This window comes from Orycteropus afer, unplaced genomic scaffold, assembly GCF_000298275.1.
Source record: "Orycteropus afer afer isolate SDZICR_OR568_19922 unplaced genomic scaffold, OryAfe1.0 scaffold00029, whole genome shotgun sequence".
Lineage (NCBI taxonomy): Eukaryota > Metazoa > Chordata > Mammalia > Tubulidentata > Orycteropodidae > Orycteropus > Orycteropus afer.
Window position 1 is genome coordinate 14,952,395 of NW_006921616.1, and position 16,326 is coordinate 14,968,720.

The window sequence follows — 16,326 nt, forward strand, 5'->3', positions numbered from 1 at the left end:
TTGATTGCTTTTAGTGTTTCCACCTTCCCACCAACAGGAGTAAGTAACTGTTTTTTCAGTGTGTAATAGATCTTGGATTTTAGAATGGATATTCAAAAACCACGAAAAGAACTTACCTCAGTGTGTGTAATAAATATGTATCTTCTCTTTTTTTTGTTGTTTAATTGGAAGGTCAAATAGGTAAATGCATAAAGTCTTGCCAGCCCTTGGCAGCTATAATTTCCATACCAAAAGGCATGAGTTTTTACTTGACCATTGCTCTGTTACACATTAAGTAATAGTTACCATGGTAACCTTTGCATTCCATTATAACATTTAGGTCTAAGGTGTTGTATTTCTTGATAAGGAAAGACAATATGTTTGAATTTTTGGTGAAATATAATCATTGGTAAAAAATAATTTTGTTCAAGGTCAATTAAATTCTTTGGGACTTACACAGATTTCTACCCCAAACTGTGGAGCGCACATATGTGTTCTTTGTAATGTCATGGAGGAAGTAAAGATTCTTTTTAAATCACATTTGATGAGGATCACATAATTATCCTTTTTAAAATAGGGCTTTAGGAGTGTCACCATAACTGGCCTCATAAAGCATAAAATCGAACTGAATTTGAAGTCACTTCCCAGTTTCTATGTAAAAGTGGTGAATGCAATAGTGAGAATTTGAATATACTTTACGTTACGTGACCAGTCAAATTCTGTCACATGTAAGTCACTTGCCGTGGTTACGTACCTAGTCAAATAACTGACTGGTTTTGATTTCAAGTACAGGTGAGTTCACAGCGGCAGGCTGCTCCTATCTGCAGAGGCAGGAGTAAATGAGCCAGCGAAGCGATCCTGTGGCAGTTCCAGGAAAATGCTCATTTACACTGAAATTATCGAGATTGAGGGTTGGCCAATTTCCTTATTAAATACACGATGGAACGAGCCATTGCTTGTTGCTGGAGTAGCTCTAGGTCTTCACTACCTATGGAGACCCCATTTGACTCTCAGTTTTCATAGCGACCTTTCAGAACTATGATCTCAGTGTTTACTTTTCATTGGAAAGCAGAGGATCTAGCTGACCATGGCTGACAACTTGCAGGACATCTTTAAAAATGGTATCAGGGACCGTGGTCTGAGGCTGCTGGTCGGGGCTGAGCTGTGTGGCAGACGTTTCACACGTGCTCTTTCAGCTCCTTCCTGTAAAGTCCAATGTGGAGGTTTTCCTGCCCGCTTTGCAGAGGGGGAGGCTGCATTCGAGAACAGTCGCCTCACTGCAGAGCACGGTGCTGTAGTGTCCCAGGGCTCGGGATGATTTCCCTGAGCGTAAAGCCCTCCCTCTTTTCCTTACTGTGTCCGCCGCCTGCTGCAGACTTTTTGCAAACAGATGTGCATTAGACATTGAAAGTGGTCAAAAACCTTGACCAGAAGCCTTTAAAATATTTGCTACATGTTCATTCTGATAATTTGTACTTGTCTGCAGCATGATAATGATCTGTGAAGTCCCTCATCATATCCTGGACGCTATGCTTGCCATCTTGGCTTTCCCAGTTTCCCGAATTCTTTTTTGTTGAAACCAAGAGTCCAAGCATAGGACAAAAATCAAAATAAACCATGAAGGTACGTTCCTGCCCCTGTAGGTACCAGGAATGAAGACTGTCCAAAGACTGACCTTCATTGTTGAGCGTGGGAGTTCAAAAGTAGACAGGTGGAAATAGTGTGTTTGTCATTGCCCTTTGGTGCAAGATACAGTCTAGATTGCGGAGTAAGTGCCAACAGCAGCAAAATTATCGCCCCCCCTGCTACTACAGTCAGTCAGCAATGGCCCTTCTGTGGTCAAAATGGCAAATTCAGCAGCAGCTATTCGGTGGGGATTTGCAGAAACTTCCCCATGGCTGTTAGCAATCTTATTCAGCAGTGTTTTTGAAAACTCGGTTCTGTGCAGAATTAACTCTGCAGAAATGACCTCAGTTGTGATAAAAAGTGTTTTAAACAAATCTAATTTGTAATTTTTGTCCATGTGCATTTTGCCCTTCACACTGCAAAGTCTATTAGGGTAGCAGCCCCTATAGCCAGCATTCCTAAGTTTTATAGTGGTTCAGAATTTAATTCCATATTAATGTAAAGCCTTCCAAAATTCCTGCCTTTACAGAGTCAGGTCGCCATACAAAGCCACTATACATCACTTAGGTTTGTGATGAAAGAATGGAATTGCAGCTGTGTGAGTACTAGAATACCCAAACATGAATTAGACTCGCAAGCATTTGGCAATAGTTCAGAGAAGGAGCTTAATCTGGTTGCATCTGAGACGGCTTTTCTCTGTTCTACAACATCCCCCAAGATGTTGTGTCTGATATCAGATCGCAAGGTAATGGGGCTGATGCAAAATCAAGAGAGAGCCCTCAGAAACCAGGGGCCCTTCTACTTTTCCCCAGAGATTTTTTTCTTCTACCTCTTTTTTCCCCCTCCTCTCCCAGGTTTCATCTCTGAAATTCAAGGTCATTCACCTATTAGTTGAATTAATTATAAGCCAAAGAAGCAGCAACCCTCATCCTCTGATCTCAGTCATATCTATAATTAAGGGTAAATATAATCTTCCCTTTTAGAAATGTACCACCCACCCATTACATTTAAAATGCTGACTGAAATGAAATAATAGTTCCGAGCAAGATGATTTTAGTTTAACAAGAAAAAAGTTGATAATTTAAGCTTGAAGCAGTTAGTTCTATTTTTGATTACCATTCAGTTATAAATCTAATTTGAGAGATATGCTGCTTTTCTGTTACTCCAACTTAATTCATGGTTTTGCAGGCTGGGTTGCATAAGCAGAGTTCAGTGGTTGATCAAGGGTTTTTAAAAAGCTCCCCCCACCACCACCAGCACCACAATGAGTCGGGGCAGGGTTGAGAATGTGGTAGAAAGACAGTCTGAGACCCAGATTTGATGAAAAACAAACAAAAATCTGCACTGAAAGAGACCCTCATAGAATGCCTGCCTCTGGCTCTTGAGTGGCGGTAGCAGGACTGGCTCTTTGCTGGAGAATTGGTTCCACGGGCGGGGGGTCCCCAGTCCGCTTAGCCCTAGTGGACAAAGTCAACATATGCTCCTCTTTGGTTAGGGCATTTAAGTCTTAAAATTGTTTTCCCTTCAAAGAAAGTAAGGAGTAAGGGGAAGGCCTCCTCTCATTACACTGCAGACAGTTATGCAAAATGCTGAACTCTGGGTTGAAGATTTACAGTTCGCTCTGCGAAGTCCCTCACATCTTGTTTCCAGTGCTTCCTGGCCGACTGCGGCCGCTTACTACTGGGACCCAGAATAACCGCAGAGCGTGAACTTGCACAATGTGAAAGCCCTAAAACCACTCTAATCCTGTTTTCAGGCTGGGATGCCTTTGCCCACTCTGAAAGTAGACTTAGCTTTCAAACTTCACTTTTCTGGAGCCTAAGTGTGTCTTCAGAGCTAGACTCACATGTAGGTAAATCCCTGTAGAAGTGAATGCCTTGTCCGTTTTGTGAGGTACTAAACTGAAGCCCAGGAATCTTCTAGATTCACAAACTTAACCATTTTTCAGTCAGTATAAAACACTTTGTCTATCTTCTCATTGCTACAGAGAGTTAAGTACGTGACGTAAAGGCCAAACAATAGTAAATGGTCATTGTTCATTCTAACAGTACACTCTACAGTGAGAGCTCATGTATTTTTATCTTCATTTTCCCTAGTGGGGTGATTAGGGCCCCTCTAAGTGTGAGGAAATGCTTATTTTTGTTGCATTAGAAGAATGATTGTGTTATCCTCTTGAAAAAGAAAAGGGAACAAATAGGTCTAAAAAAAGAGAAAAATAGGAATATACTTTATTTTTCAAAAAAGAAAAATTAACAGGAGCCACTGAGTACTTCTAAGTGCTATCTGGTCTCAGTACCATGTCACTGGACATAGTTAATGTGACCACACATGTATAAGTTAAATACATGATTTATTTACAGTTGGCCCATGAAATGATTTTCTTCTAAATTGACAATAAGGTTGGCCACGGCCAGTTAGCTATCTTCTAATTATCATTTTATATATATGTATGTGTGTGTATGTTTGTGTGTATTATATGCATATAATATTATATACAGATAATAGATACACATATATGTACACTAACATGTGTGTTTATTATACATATATATACACACTCTGTTGTGAACGCACCAAGCACACAGTATACTAACTATGTTTGTTTCAATGTAGACCTATTAACAACATCCACTTTCTTGGGGTGAAAACCTTTGCCACCAAGACCAGTAAGAATTAACCAGTGGTTAAGCTCATTAAAATGACAAGCAAGTATTGCGGTATATTTGCTCTGTCCTTCCCTGAATATTTTATATATCTTTTAAAAAAGAGAAATTAAGAAATAAGGATACTATCTCTCTATAACACAGAGTTCTTAAGACTATCATTTTCACTCTCTTTTACATGAAGTAAAATCTCATTTGTAGATGTTACCAAACTCTAAGAAGGTTGTGGCTTGAAAATACATCACAAGCTTATGGAGGGAAATTTCAAAGAAACCTTGGACTTCAAGAAGTACAGACTTTATTACTAAGAATTACGAAGAATGGAATTTTAGGTTGAGATTCTAAAATTTTTGAACACCACTCCTCAAATGCTGAAGCAATCATTTGCTGTTAAACCTCCGGGTTCCTGATTTATATAGAAAACTTGCTTATAAAGGACTCTGTATTTCAGTTTATCATTGCATAGCATTTTGATACCTTTTTTTAAAAAGCAGTTGTTGAGTATAGAGATAACAAGTTTTTATCAGCCATGAGGTAAATATTAAGATACCAGCAATGACTTTTTTTTACCCACAATGTACCTTCAACCTAGAATGGCACGCTGGAAGTTTTATTTTAAAGTACTGTTTGCTGTGTACCCCTTGGAAAAGTCTTCAACGGAATCAGGAAAGGGAGCTCGTCAGTAGCTGACTAGTTCTTTACGAGTTACTCATCCAACACTCAAAAGATCTCTTGGAAATGAGAGGTTCCCTTTATGATATTTAGCTATATGGCGATTGAAAGGGGAGGTTTTAATTTTTGATTTTCCAGCTTATGGGTCATATTTGACCAACTGCTTTCACCAGAAGACATGCCACTTTGTTGAGCTATTTAGGAATCAAAAAGACTGTCTTAATTTAAAACAAGGACCCTTTGTTTTAGTTGGTGACTGCCTTGTGAAATTTTTCAGTTCTCAGCGGGTTAACCAGGGAACAGGGGCAGAGTCATAATTGGCCTATTTAGAGTATTTTGCATGTGAATAGTGTGTTAGTGAAGCATCCCTAAGTCTGTTGTGAGTGACATGGTGATTAGAATTTAGATTAGGGAAAACACATTCTGTACTTTATCAAGGACAGTAATTAGTTCAGTCAGTAAAAGTTGATTACAAGTAACGATAAAGTTAGATTTTTAGTACTTAATTTTAAAATTTCTTTATTAAATTGTAAATTTGTTCTTAATATAAATGGTAGTATCTACACTTGTTTTATTACATACCAGAATAAGTCAAAGAACAATGTGTTCAAAGCAGAGTATAATCAGGCGATTTATATTTTGTGGGTAAGTTTCTGTGTAGCTTTTAGAGAATGTAATATTATTGTGTAATCTTTCTTTTGTCAGTATATTGGCAAGTTTAGTAGTTTGACACACTGTGATATGTTAATGGTATTTGGGGAAGTTTTCTAGAGTTCAGGGAAATGCTTAATCTGTGGGAATGTATTTTAGCTTCCGAAGTCCTCTAAAGTCCTTTAATTTATGCCTTTAGCTTAGGATGGGATGCTACCTACTCCTTGTAAAATTGTGGACGATAATGCGAGCATTTGCCTTTGCTCTTGGTTCAGTTGGCATTTGATCTTCTGGTCCATTTGTGGCGGATCATGCTGTACCGGGACAGCTCAGAGGAAGGGCTGTGTCCACCTCACCCCTAGTGGGAGAAGCCGGGAAGTTTTGTGTGCTGGAAACATGAGCTTCTTCCTGGGTCTCGCTGAGGAAGGGTAGGAGTTGTTCACAGATACAAGCCTGTGTCTAGAGAGAGAAAACACTAGTCTTATGTAAATGCCATTTGCTTATCAAACGAAAATGTTAGTCCTCTGAAAAGATTTTGGAAAATATTGGTTAAAGGATTCCAGCACTCACAAAACTAAGGAATTGGAAATTCAGAAACTTGGAGGGAGCTTCTTATTCTTAGACTGCTTTTTCTTTTTTGCTTTGTTTTAATTCTTTCCCTTTAGCAGATGCCGTGTGTTCCTTATTGCATAGGACTAACAATTAGTTAGGGGGTGGTGAGTGCAAAAATTTAACCATGTATGTTTGTCTTCCCTTCTGAACCTTTCAGCAGAGTCTCCTTGGAGGTGACATGGATATGGGCAACCCAGGAACCCTTTCGCCCACCAAGCCTGGTTCCCAGTACTATCAGTATTCTAGCAATAACCCCCGGAGGAGGCCTCTTCACAGTAGTGCCATGGGTAAGTAAGGGGTTCTCTGAACATCCGGGTAACTCCTGCTAGTCCTTTTCTTTTTCATTAATGCCGCCCTCCCCCCGGCTCTCCAGCCCCACCCCACCCCTGAAAATCCCATAACATTCTGCTGAGTGGTCGTCCTCTGCTGACTTTCCCCAGTAGTCCATGGTGGGAGTAGGTTGCACCTAGAGCAGCAGAAGTGTTTGTCTGTAGGCTTACTTCTTAGTTTCTCTAGGCTGTATACATAAAGAATCTTAAACAAACAAACAAAAAAGAACACAATTCATTAAAAAGTTGAAGGTGTCATATTTAACAAAGCAGTATTTGAATTGTGCCTGAGGAAAAAAAGGGGGATAGTGGTAACTACATTTTGCTAGGTTTTTTCTCTTTTTTTGAAAAAGCCTAATCTCAATGCCTTCGTGGTTGAGTGCGTTTTCGTTAGAAAATGGGCCTGTGAAGAGCTCACGGAGTGCTTCCTTGTCTTTCAGAGGTGCAGACAAAGAAAGTTCGGAAAGTCCCTCCAGGTCTGCCCTCTTCAGTAAGTACTGCTCGTTTCTGTTCTGAATTTGGTTTGTTTGGTTCTGCTTTGTATTGATGGCCAAGGGGAGAGAGAGGAGTGAGTGAGGCTCCCTGCTCCCACGGCAGCGCGCTGATCTGGGCTCTGGGTGAGCTAGGAGTAACCTGCAGGCCCAGCCACCTGACCCACCTCGCGGTGATGAATTGCACATGCCGGAAAACTGCGCGGTGATGTTGATATTCAGCAGGTTGAGCTCTGAAGAGGGCCTTGAAAAGGTGCCTGAAGTTCAAGGAGTTGTACCTGTACAGGGTTTTCAAGAGAATGAGTATTAGTTTCATGTGTTGGTTAAATTCTTTGTCAGTATTATGGTGATTTATGGATTTGCATGCGAAAGGAGATTTGTGGAGAGGATTTAAGAAAAATTTACATGCGTTTCAGCCCAGAGTGCAGGAAGAATGTCTCTATTTTCTAGAGAGGTTGCTGGATAAAACTGCAAAGGTAGCTGCATCAGTAGCTGTGTGTGTCTTTAATACCAGGTGACAACTGGAAGAAGCCAACTGTAAACAAAAGCATTCTGGGTCTCTTTATAGCTGAAATGACTGAGGTACCCCCCATAACACAACTTGGTTGCAATCACAACTGCATGCATGGTGTCTTATGTTTGTGTTGAATTCTTATATTTATTTTCAAATTTGCATTCCTAGATAATTTTATTTATTAGTTTTGTTTAGGGCTCAGCTGTTTCTACTAATTTTATCCTTACGTAGAATAAAAATATATTTTCTTCCCTTCCTTCCTTGCTTCTCCTCCTTCCTTATTTGTTTCCTGTCTTCTTTCCTGTGAGTTATAGATGTAGATATATTTAATTCAGTGTTTGGCAGGGTATTAATATTCTTTGAAAAGAATACTAATCAGCCTTATTATAAGTCCTTATGTTTCAAAATAAAATTATATTTCCCAAAATATTATGAATTGATGCTTCTGTATTAGTTTTATTTCAGTGTTTTTGTTGTTGTTGTTGTTGTTCTTATTGATATAGAAGAATAATGGGTTTTGCCCAAACACCTGTGTCTTTGACTTGTCAGCTAATCCAAAAAAATTATTAAGTGACTGTATCAGAATGAGCTTTATCGGGGGGAAAGAAACCCGAATTTTGCATTCTGATTATCATAGGCTTGGTGATATGGGAGAAGCATCACAAAATTATTCATAAACACATAAAAGTATCGTGCAAATAAAACTGCCAATAGCGCATAAAACTTTGGACTACCAAAAAAATAAAAGTCACTTGAAAATGTACTATTTTATTCTTTGCATATTCTATGTCATATTGAAATTGACTAAATCCCCTTAGATTTTTATAAGCAAATTTTAAGCTTACAGTTAGTGGTAGATTTAATTTAGATGAAACTTTAGCTTTTAATAGCTTTTATGACAACTTCCAATGATATCGTTCTCACAGCTGTTTACATTTAAACACACCTGTACTTAATGCACACAATATTAAGTACAAGTGGACCTTTGGATGTTCTGAAATGATAGACTAGCTCTCTTTCTATTATAAAAACATGAAAAAACTTCAAGCTATGGTACTTTATGCCTCATAATGAAATAAACTTTGTTTTTTCTAACCTAAAATGATGCAGAAATCTATGTAATTTCTTAATAATGCGTTGGCATGTCATTAGATATGACTGGTATGCTTAATCATTGTCAACAACAATTTCTCATCATTCTTATAAATTCTAGACTACTTCCTTATAGCTAGCTGGTTATATGGGAAGTTTTACTGCTGTAGCTGTATCTTTGCTGTTATGACCATTGATTTGTTACTGGTATGTCGTGGTGTGCTCTGAATCTAAAAATACCCTTCCTTTATTCCCAGTAAATAAAAAACTGAGAAATTGGAACCTTAGTTTTTAGTATTTAATTTTTAGCTTTTATTGATTAGTTTGGGATTTCTTAGATAATCCTTAGGTAATTTATCATGGCTAAATGTTTTAATTTTCCTTATAGAACATTTTGATAAATAACTAATTTCTAAAAATGAGGAGGATAACTGTTCAATTATAAATGGAAGTTTTATCCTTCTTACTCTGCTTTATTTTGCTTTGAGTTTTTTGGGGTAAGAATAAGATTGTTTGGATAATTTTAGAATCTAACCGTCAATTTATGATCATGAAATTACTTTAAAAATGCCTCAACTGTGTTTTAAGAGCAGTACACATTGTTTATATTACCATTTTTATGTATTACTGCTTGTTACTTACAATGAAATCTACGTGTTTTACCACAGCACAAAATTATATTTCAATTTGATCCAAGGAGATACCCATATTAGACACCATAACCTACTTACCCCAGTAGTACTGTATTTCTAGACCTCTGCGACACTTCCCCATCTTTTAAACACAAATAAAATCATGATTATCCTATAAGAAATACTTACAAAACTTGCTTTACTATGTACAAGTATTTGTGTATCAGATAATAAAAGATTGGAGATAATGAAAGGTTTCTTTTGGAGTGATTATGACTAAAGACATTTACATGTTTTCTTCGATACATATTTACCATGATAAATAGTAATAAATCTGTCACAATCTGTTGTGTCAACTCACTCCCCCCCCTTTTTGAAATGGGCCCTCTCCCTTTCTTAGATAAAACAAAGAAAATTTCAACTGTAACATGCCATGATCAGATATTATTCATGACATGACTCTGATGGACAGGCCGGGCTTCTTTGCCCTCTGTAGGGCTGGGTCATCATGGGAAATCAGGAGCCTGAGGATTGTCTTGCCCTGTTTAGAAAAACACTGCAGCATCCGTAGGAGAGAGAAAACATCATGCCGATATCATGCTTTGGATCTGGCTGGGTCCATGAGTGTGTGTGTGTACTGTACACTGCATCTAGAGACCTCAGCCACTTTAAAAGCATGGCAGAGGACAGGATAGTGGAGAAGCCTGCTGCAGGGGCCTACAGGCACCAGCTGAAGGAAGGAGACAGTGGCGTGGCCTGTAATGAAGGCTAGAGTGATGTGTGTGTGTGTGTGTGTGTGCGCAAAGGCTATGTGAAATGACAACTATCTAACTGCCTACGAGAGCCCTGCTTATTCCTACACAATATTTCGTATCCTCTCTTCAGGTTTCAGTATGTTGCTCTTTTCCTTGTAGCCCTTCTCTCTCCAAGACTTTAGTATTGCTTTGTCTCATTAATGCCAGAGTTTGTTTTGCATGCCTAAGCCCTCACGTCTACATGTGAGCTTCCTGTTTTGTTAGATTTCCACATCTTGCTTTTATATTTTAGACAGAGCTCATCTTAAAATTAATATTTTACAAGCTTACTGTACTTTCCAGTAAATGTCTCTGCTTTATATAACTTAATAATCATAAATATTGAATTCATGTAAGGTCTAATTGCAGAGGGAAATATATACCAAACTGCTATATATAAATGGTAATATATACCATTTATTTGGAAAAATGATCCAGGTTTCTTAATGTAAATTAACATGAAAGGTATTAAAATCTAAAAAGTAAGAAGAATAATCTCATACTGTAACATTTTAAAGTACTCTCATCAAACGCACAGGAAGATAAATGCAAAGAGATTTTTCTTTCTGAAACATTGTGCTCCTCAATAAATATATAACCACACAAAACCTTGAACTTCTTCAAATTTAGAATGTTTCAAAAATACATATATTTTACCAGAAACTCAGAATTGCAGTCATTCTACTTCAAACCTTGGTGGAATTTCTCTCCATCCCTGATCTGGTTTGACCCTTTAGTGACAGTCTCACCCTCATCCTTATTGGGGTCCTTGGAACTTCAGAATTCCCTGGAAATAAGAGCTGTCACTCTTAGGAACGTTTAGGAACTCTTTTGTCCCCAGTGATCAGTTTTCAAAGTGCACTTTTCAGTAAACTTTTTATATTAAGTTAAATCACAGTTTTATATTGCTTTGTTTTTAAATTCAGGAGGATCTGGCAAGCTTTGGATCAAGTGGTCAGAATTAATTTTGGACACATGTATCATAAGGAAAATGATCTTCACTTCTGTAAAGACTTTAAAATGGGGTTTGACTGATAAAGGAAAATTTGAAACTTGAGCTAATCTTTAAGTGGGGATGAAGAGGAAAAGCCCAGTATGTACAAAATGATATGCCAGGTTTCTCCATTTCCATAAGGAAAGAACTGCTCAATAAAATTAAATCTTAAAGTCTTTATGAGATGTTCCTTTATAGAAGAGATTATTAGGGGTATGAGAAAAATGCTAATGGCCTTAACTGTCCTGTATATTTTTCATTATATAAAACCTTCCTGTTTGAAGGTTTCAAACATGGCGTTGAATTCATAATTTAAGCTCTTTTGGAAACAGACTCCATCCCCCAGATGTTTGAAGAAGTCACAAAAAATTTAAAAGAGAAGTTGGTAATTTTTCCCCCTTACTAGAGGCCTAGAAATGATAAAACATTAAAAAGTAGTATGTATTTTAAAAATTAGTATATAAAATACATAATTTCCCTATCATTTTTGAAAATGATCATAAATCACAATCATGCTTTTTCATGTCAACAAAATTTTAACTTGTACTATAATACAACTTTCTTGAAAAGGAAATTTATATTAAGATATTATATTGTCTATCACAAGTAAACTAAGTGCCAGCCATCTGGGCTCCATCTTGGGTAGGAAAATTGAGAAGTATCCAATTGTGTGATAAGGAGGGGCCTCTTCAAGGTTCACCCTAGAGAGGCAGATGCTTTGTGAAGAGAAACAACTGGAGGCATTTATATCAGAGATACCTCACCGTATTCAACTTTCGGCTTGGTGTACCCGTGTTCTAATTAATGGTATTGAAAGATGAGGGTTGTTTTTTTGTTTGTTTGTTTGTTTGATTTTAAATTGTGCATATTTATTATGAACATTTATAAGCAGGAAGGAGGTTAAGGATAATCCAAATAAATCATTTCAAACAAAAATGTAAGTCACACGGTTTACACAGCATACGTGTCATGGGGGACACCTTGAAAGTAGAGAAAATGTTCATGACATCGGAAGCATTTACTCTTGTGTGTGGTAAATACTGAATTAGTTAAACCAAAAGGCTGCAAGTTCAGCACACACAGTGATTTTTGAAAGCCAGTCTTATCCTCTCCATTGCACTTAGGGGCTGTAGAAGTCATCCTTTTTTATTAATTTCTGGTTTATGAAAAAAGTGTAATTAGGATCTCTATATTTAAATTAGTTTTCATTAGGCCTCCTTGGTCCATTAAAAGTAGAGGTACGTATCACTCAAGGTCAATGATAAGTTCTGTGAAATAGGACGTTGCGTGATTTGGAGGTTGTGCAATCGTGTGTTGTATGTTTGTATATATTTAGTACACATGTGTCAAAACACCCTGTGCAGGCTGCTCTGGGGCTCCACTGGTGCCCGGAGCCTCAGAGTTTGCAAACTTGCACCTTCAGTTGGCTGCCTCTGGACACTTGAAGCTCCCTCTGCAGCCCTGGGGAGCCAGGTGGGGATCAGGAGCCCCCAAGGCACAGAGTGGGGCACAGTATCGCTGTAGGCACTGACCGCAGAGCCTAATGCCACAGACTTGGTAACGGCCTCGCCTCCAGGCACCCTTCCAAGCAAGCCCCTCGTTCCCACCCCACAGACGGATATGTATTCGCTGCCAATTATTGGGCGGCACATACCTGTATTTCCAGCAACATACCATAGATACACAATATCTACACCATTATACATTCTCATATGCCAGAAGTTTCTAGAACTTTTGTGTATTTTTGTTTGGAAATTTGGATTGTGATGGGGTTCTTCTTCACTATCCTCCTCCTCTCTATATCTTGAAACCCATCTAATGGGTCCCCCTAAATTAAAAAGGTGTTCTCCAGTGCGTGCGTTTTAAATACAAAGAGAAATGTGAGTAAGAAGAGAAATACAAAAGCTAGCGATGGCTGAAAGTTGTATGTGTTTGTCAATTTACTCTGGGATGATCTTTATATATGAAAAAGTTACCTGCCTCAGGCACTGGCATACCATCCACCATGTCATTCCCTCCTTCACAGCCTCCTTCCTGTCCGGGTCCATCTGAACGTTGTACTCAGCAAGCTCTTTTCAGGCTGTGTGAAGATCAGTTATAGGCACACACAGTATGTGTGTTTTTATTTTTTTAGTCAAGTGTTCAATATATTATTTCACCTGCTAAGATTTACCAGTGCTGCTTGTTAAGATTTCTGCAACCGAAACAACAAGTATTCAGTATAAAACTGAGCATACATTTGTTGGGAAAGGAGAAAGATATTTCAGGAAACTATTATTTTGGACCATATTTTATCACTTTTGCTGAAGAGTATATTTTGGTGAGAAGCCTTTGGATTCCATCTGAGTGGTTTAATTACAAAGAAACCTAAGAAGCCATTGCAAGGCGTCTTTACCTAGAGTGAGCATTACAAGAAGGCTGGCGTGTGTTTTGAAATGGTGAACACTTGCTCTGCTATGTCTGCCTTCACTGTGAATGTGTTTCATGTTTATACAGTAATATAGATGCTTGGCTTTCTATTTGGTCAAATACCATTTTCAACTTTTCAAATGTCACCAGTTGAAACATTGTTTTTTCTAACATAGTGAAATTTTCTTTCTTTTCTGACCACTGACAAGTTGTGCATTTTCAAGGTATGTTTTCCTGATCTCAAGCAGTTCTAAAGTTTTCTTTGTAATTCACAAGTCAGAGTCAGATGGAACTGGGAGGGCTGACTAAATAATTGAGATTCTCTCAGAAAATGTAGAAATAATCCTAAAAACATGAGAAGTCTCCTTGCGAGTAGCAAAATTGTATTTTCTTTAGACAGATTAAAATCCTGTCAGGCTGTTGACAGACACCTGCTTTGTTTTGTTTTTTAAATAAATGGCACTGAATCCTTAAAAAAGCATAAAGTTGCTTTTCAGAGCAATTGCACGGGATTCTCAGACTCGGTCTCTGCCGTCCCAGGGGGTGTTTGTGTACGTGGGTTTTCAAGGAATAAGAGCTTTTAGAATATGCAGTGCAAAATCTGTAGTTTTAAGTACTCAATTATTTTATCTCAAAACAGCAGCATGTGAATAATACTGATTTTTTTTTTTTTTTTAGTTGCCGCTGTTGCATAGGTGTAGTGCTGTTGGAGGGGCTTGGTGTTTGGCTTGAGCACATGCTCCCTCTTCAGAGAAGCTGAGGTAGTGCAGGACAGTCTGCAGTGTGTAAAATGATTGCAGGTTGAAATAAAGAGGATGTGCGTTTCAGTGAGAGGTCTAGATTTTAATGCTGAAAGATGGTGCAAATTATCTTTTGAAGAGAACATTTTGAGAATGATTTTGAATGGTTTGAAGATGCCCACTGTTGTCTCTCTAGTCTAAATTTGCCATCGGAAAAATGAATCAATCATAAATACGCTACTTGGGTGGAAACTCGACATATAAGCATTTATTTCTAGAGTGATCAGAAGAGGATCTGTGTGTGTGTCCGGTTTCAGTAAACTTACTTCAATTATTCTGTGACCCAGAAGAGTTGCAATGCCATTTCTTAGGGAAGCCCCCTTCACAGCAAGTTGTAAAGAAGTATCTTAGTGTATTGTAGCTGTAGTGATTAAAGGGCATGTTCTTTGTAAAACATGGACTCATATGAGAAAGACCTTCCTTTCCCAGAGAAACAACCATTGCGGTGCATTTAATCATTAGAACTAGTGTCATTCCTCACATGCACATACAGAAACAGTCACTGTGTGACTGGCTCTTCCCATTTAGGGGTATTAGAAAAATGCTAGCTTGGAATGACTATTTTGATACCGTCTAAGAAAGAGTACCTACCTCTCTACGGCAGCCTCCTCTCCCCCCTTTTCCAACCCATATCATTCTAAATATGCCTCGTGGATTATACTTAGAATAATATTGTAATGGCTTTCATCCTACCGATTGGCACAGTGTATCATTATATCATTAGCTGCTATGAGAAAGCAGTTTCAAGTAGGTGGCTGCTTCTTAGCGGGAATGTTTTCAAGTAACCCTGTTTGGGGAATTTGGTTGTTTCACAGGTGCTCACGTGTACTGACAGAGGGCACACTCGTATTTGCTGGCTTGCTCATTATGAGACAAACTTGAAGTACAAAATAATTCAATAATAAGTAGAGTATAAAAACCCAGGCTTTATTTTAAGAGTGTTTAATGACTTAAGATGTTTAAAGATGAGATAGAAATAAAACTCATCCAAGGGGGCAACAGTGCTCAACTCACATCTCATTTTGACTGAAGCTGAGATCTTAAAAGAGTGCTGGTGATGTGCTGGTGAAGAAGGGTAGACTCGGCTTTGTTTTTAAAAACAATTTAAACAGAAAATAAACCCATGTGTCTCACAGTTGTACCACTCAAAGGTATTTTTGCATCATTAGGAAAGTACACATTGTGCCCTTTCATATTAAGGTACGTGCTTCGTGAGTGGGGTTTATTGCCAAAGCCTCCAAAGTTTGCCATCCAGAACCTTCATGTGAACTTTCTTCTTAGATGTACATGAGAAGTTGGCACAAGAATCTGTGCTTAACTGACATGGCTGAGCCAGAGAAAACAGAATTAAGCATATTTATTATGGGCAGATAGAGCTAGAGTCACACAAGTCAAACCCCAACAGGTAGTTGTGTCACCAACAAATGCTATTTTGTTTTCCGTGTTATAAATTGCATCAGTAACCTACCTCTTACATGAAACGTTAGGATAATAAACTGGAAGCACCCAGGTGGGAGGGAAAAAGACTTTTCTAAGATTTCATTCACTCCCTTCTTTCTTTCTTCATTTATGTTCATTCAAAGCCTGTTTCTCCACTAAACTATAAAAACTAGACACATCATGTTACATTGAATCTTTGTCTTTGTTGTGCTGTGTCTAGCCTTTATTTCACTCATGAAGTTTCTCTCTGTGGAGGAAATTTTCCGGTGTTTTGCCCATGGAATCCCAGTTTGTGGGAAATAACCTCAGCATTTTTTAAAAGAGGATAAAATCTGGCCTTTAAGGAAGTTTGGTGTTCAAAAAGTAAAGTCCCACACAGGGTAACACTTGGACTGGGAATCCATTAAGCTCTGTATGGAGGTACTTGGTCCTTTTACTGAATTGGTGCCACTTGCATGTTTACATGGACATCTTTTTTTTTTTTTTTTTGTCTCGTAGAAACTGAGCTTACTCCCTTATGCATATTGCTTTGAAATATATTTGCAATGAATGTATAACAGTAATAGTTGTACAGTAGAGTAGAAATAACCCTGCACTAGAATTTGACTGCTAACCAGAAGGCTGGCGG

The 16,326-nt window shown here is 38.2% G+C and overlaps 1 protein-coding gene across 1 annotated transcript in view; it reads left to right on the plus strand.

Moving 5' to 3' along the window:
* The window catches only part of TCF4 (transcription factor 4), a 416,421-nt gene that overhangs the window by 259,975 nt on the left and 140,120 nt on the right, over positions 1-16,326 (plus strand). The window contains exons 6-7 of the mRNA XM_007935518.2: positions 6,361-6,490; positions 6,973-7,022. Coding sequence (XP_007933709.1) covers positions 6,361-6,490; positions 6,973-7,022 — 180 coding nt within the window. The remainder of the gene's footprint in view (positions 1-6,360; positions 6,491-6,972; positions 7,023-16,326) is intronic.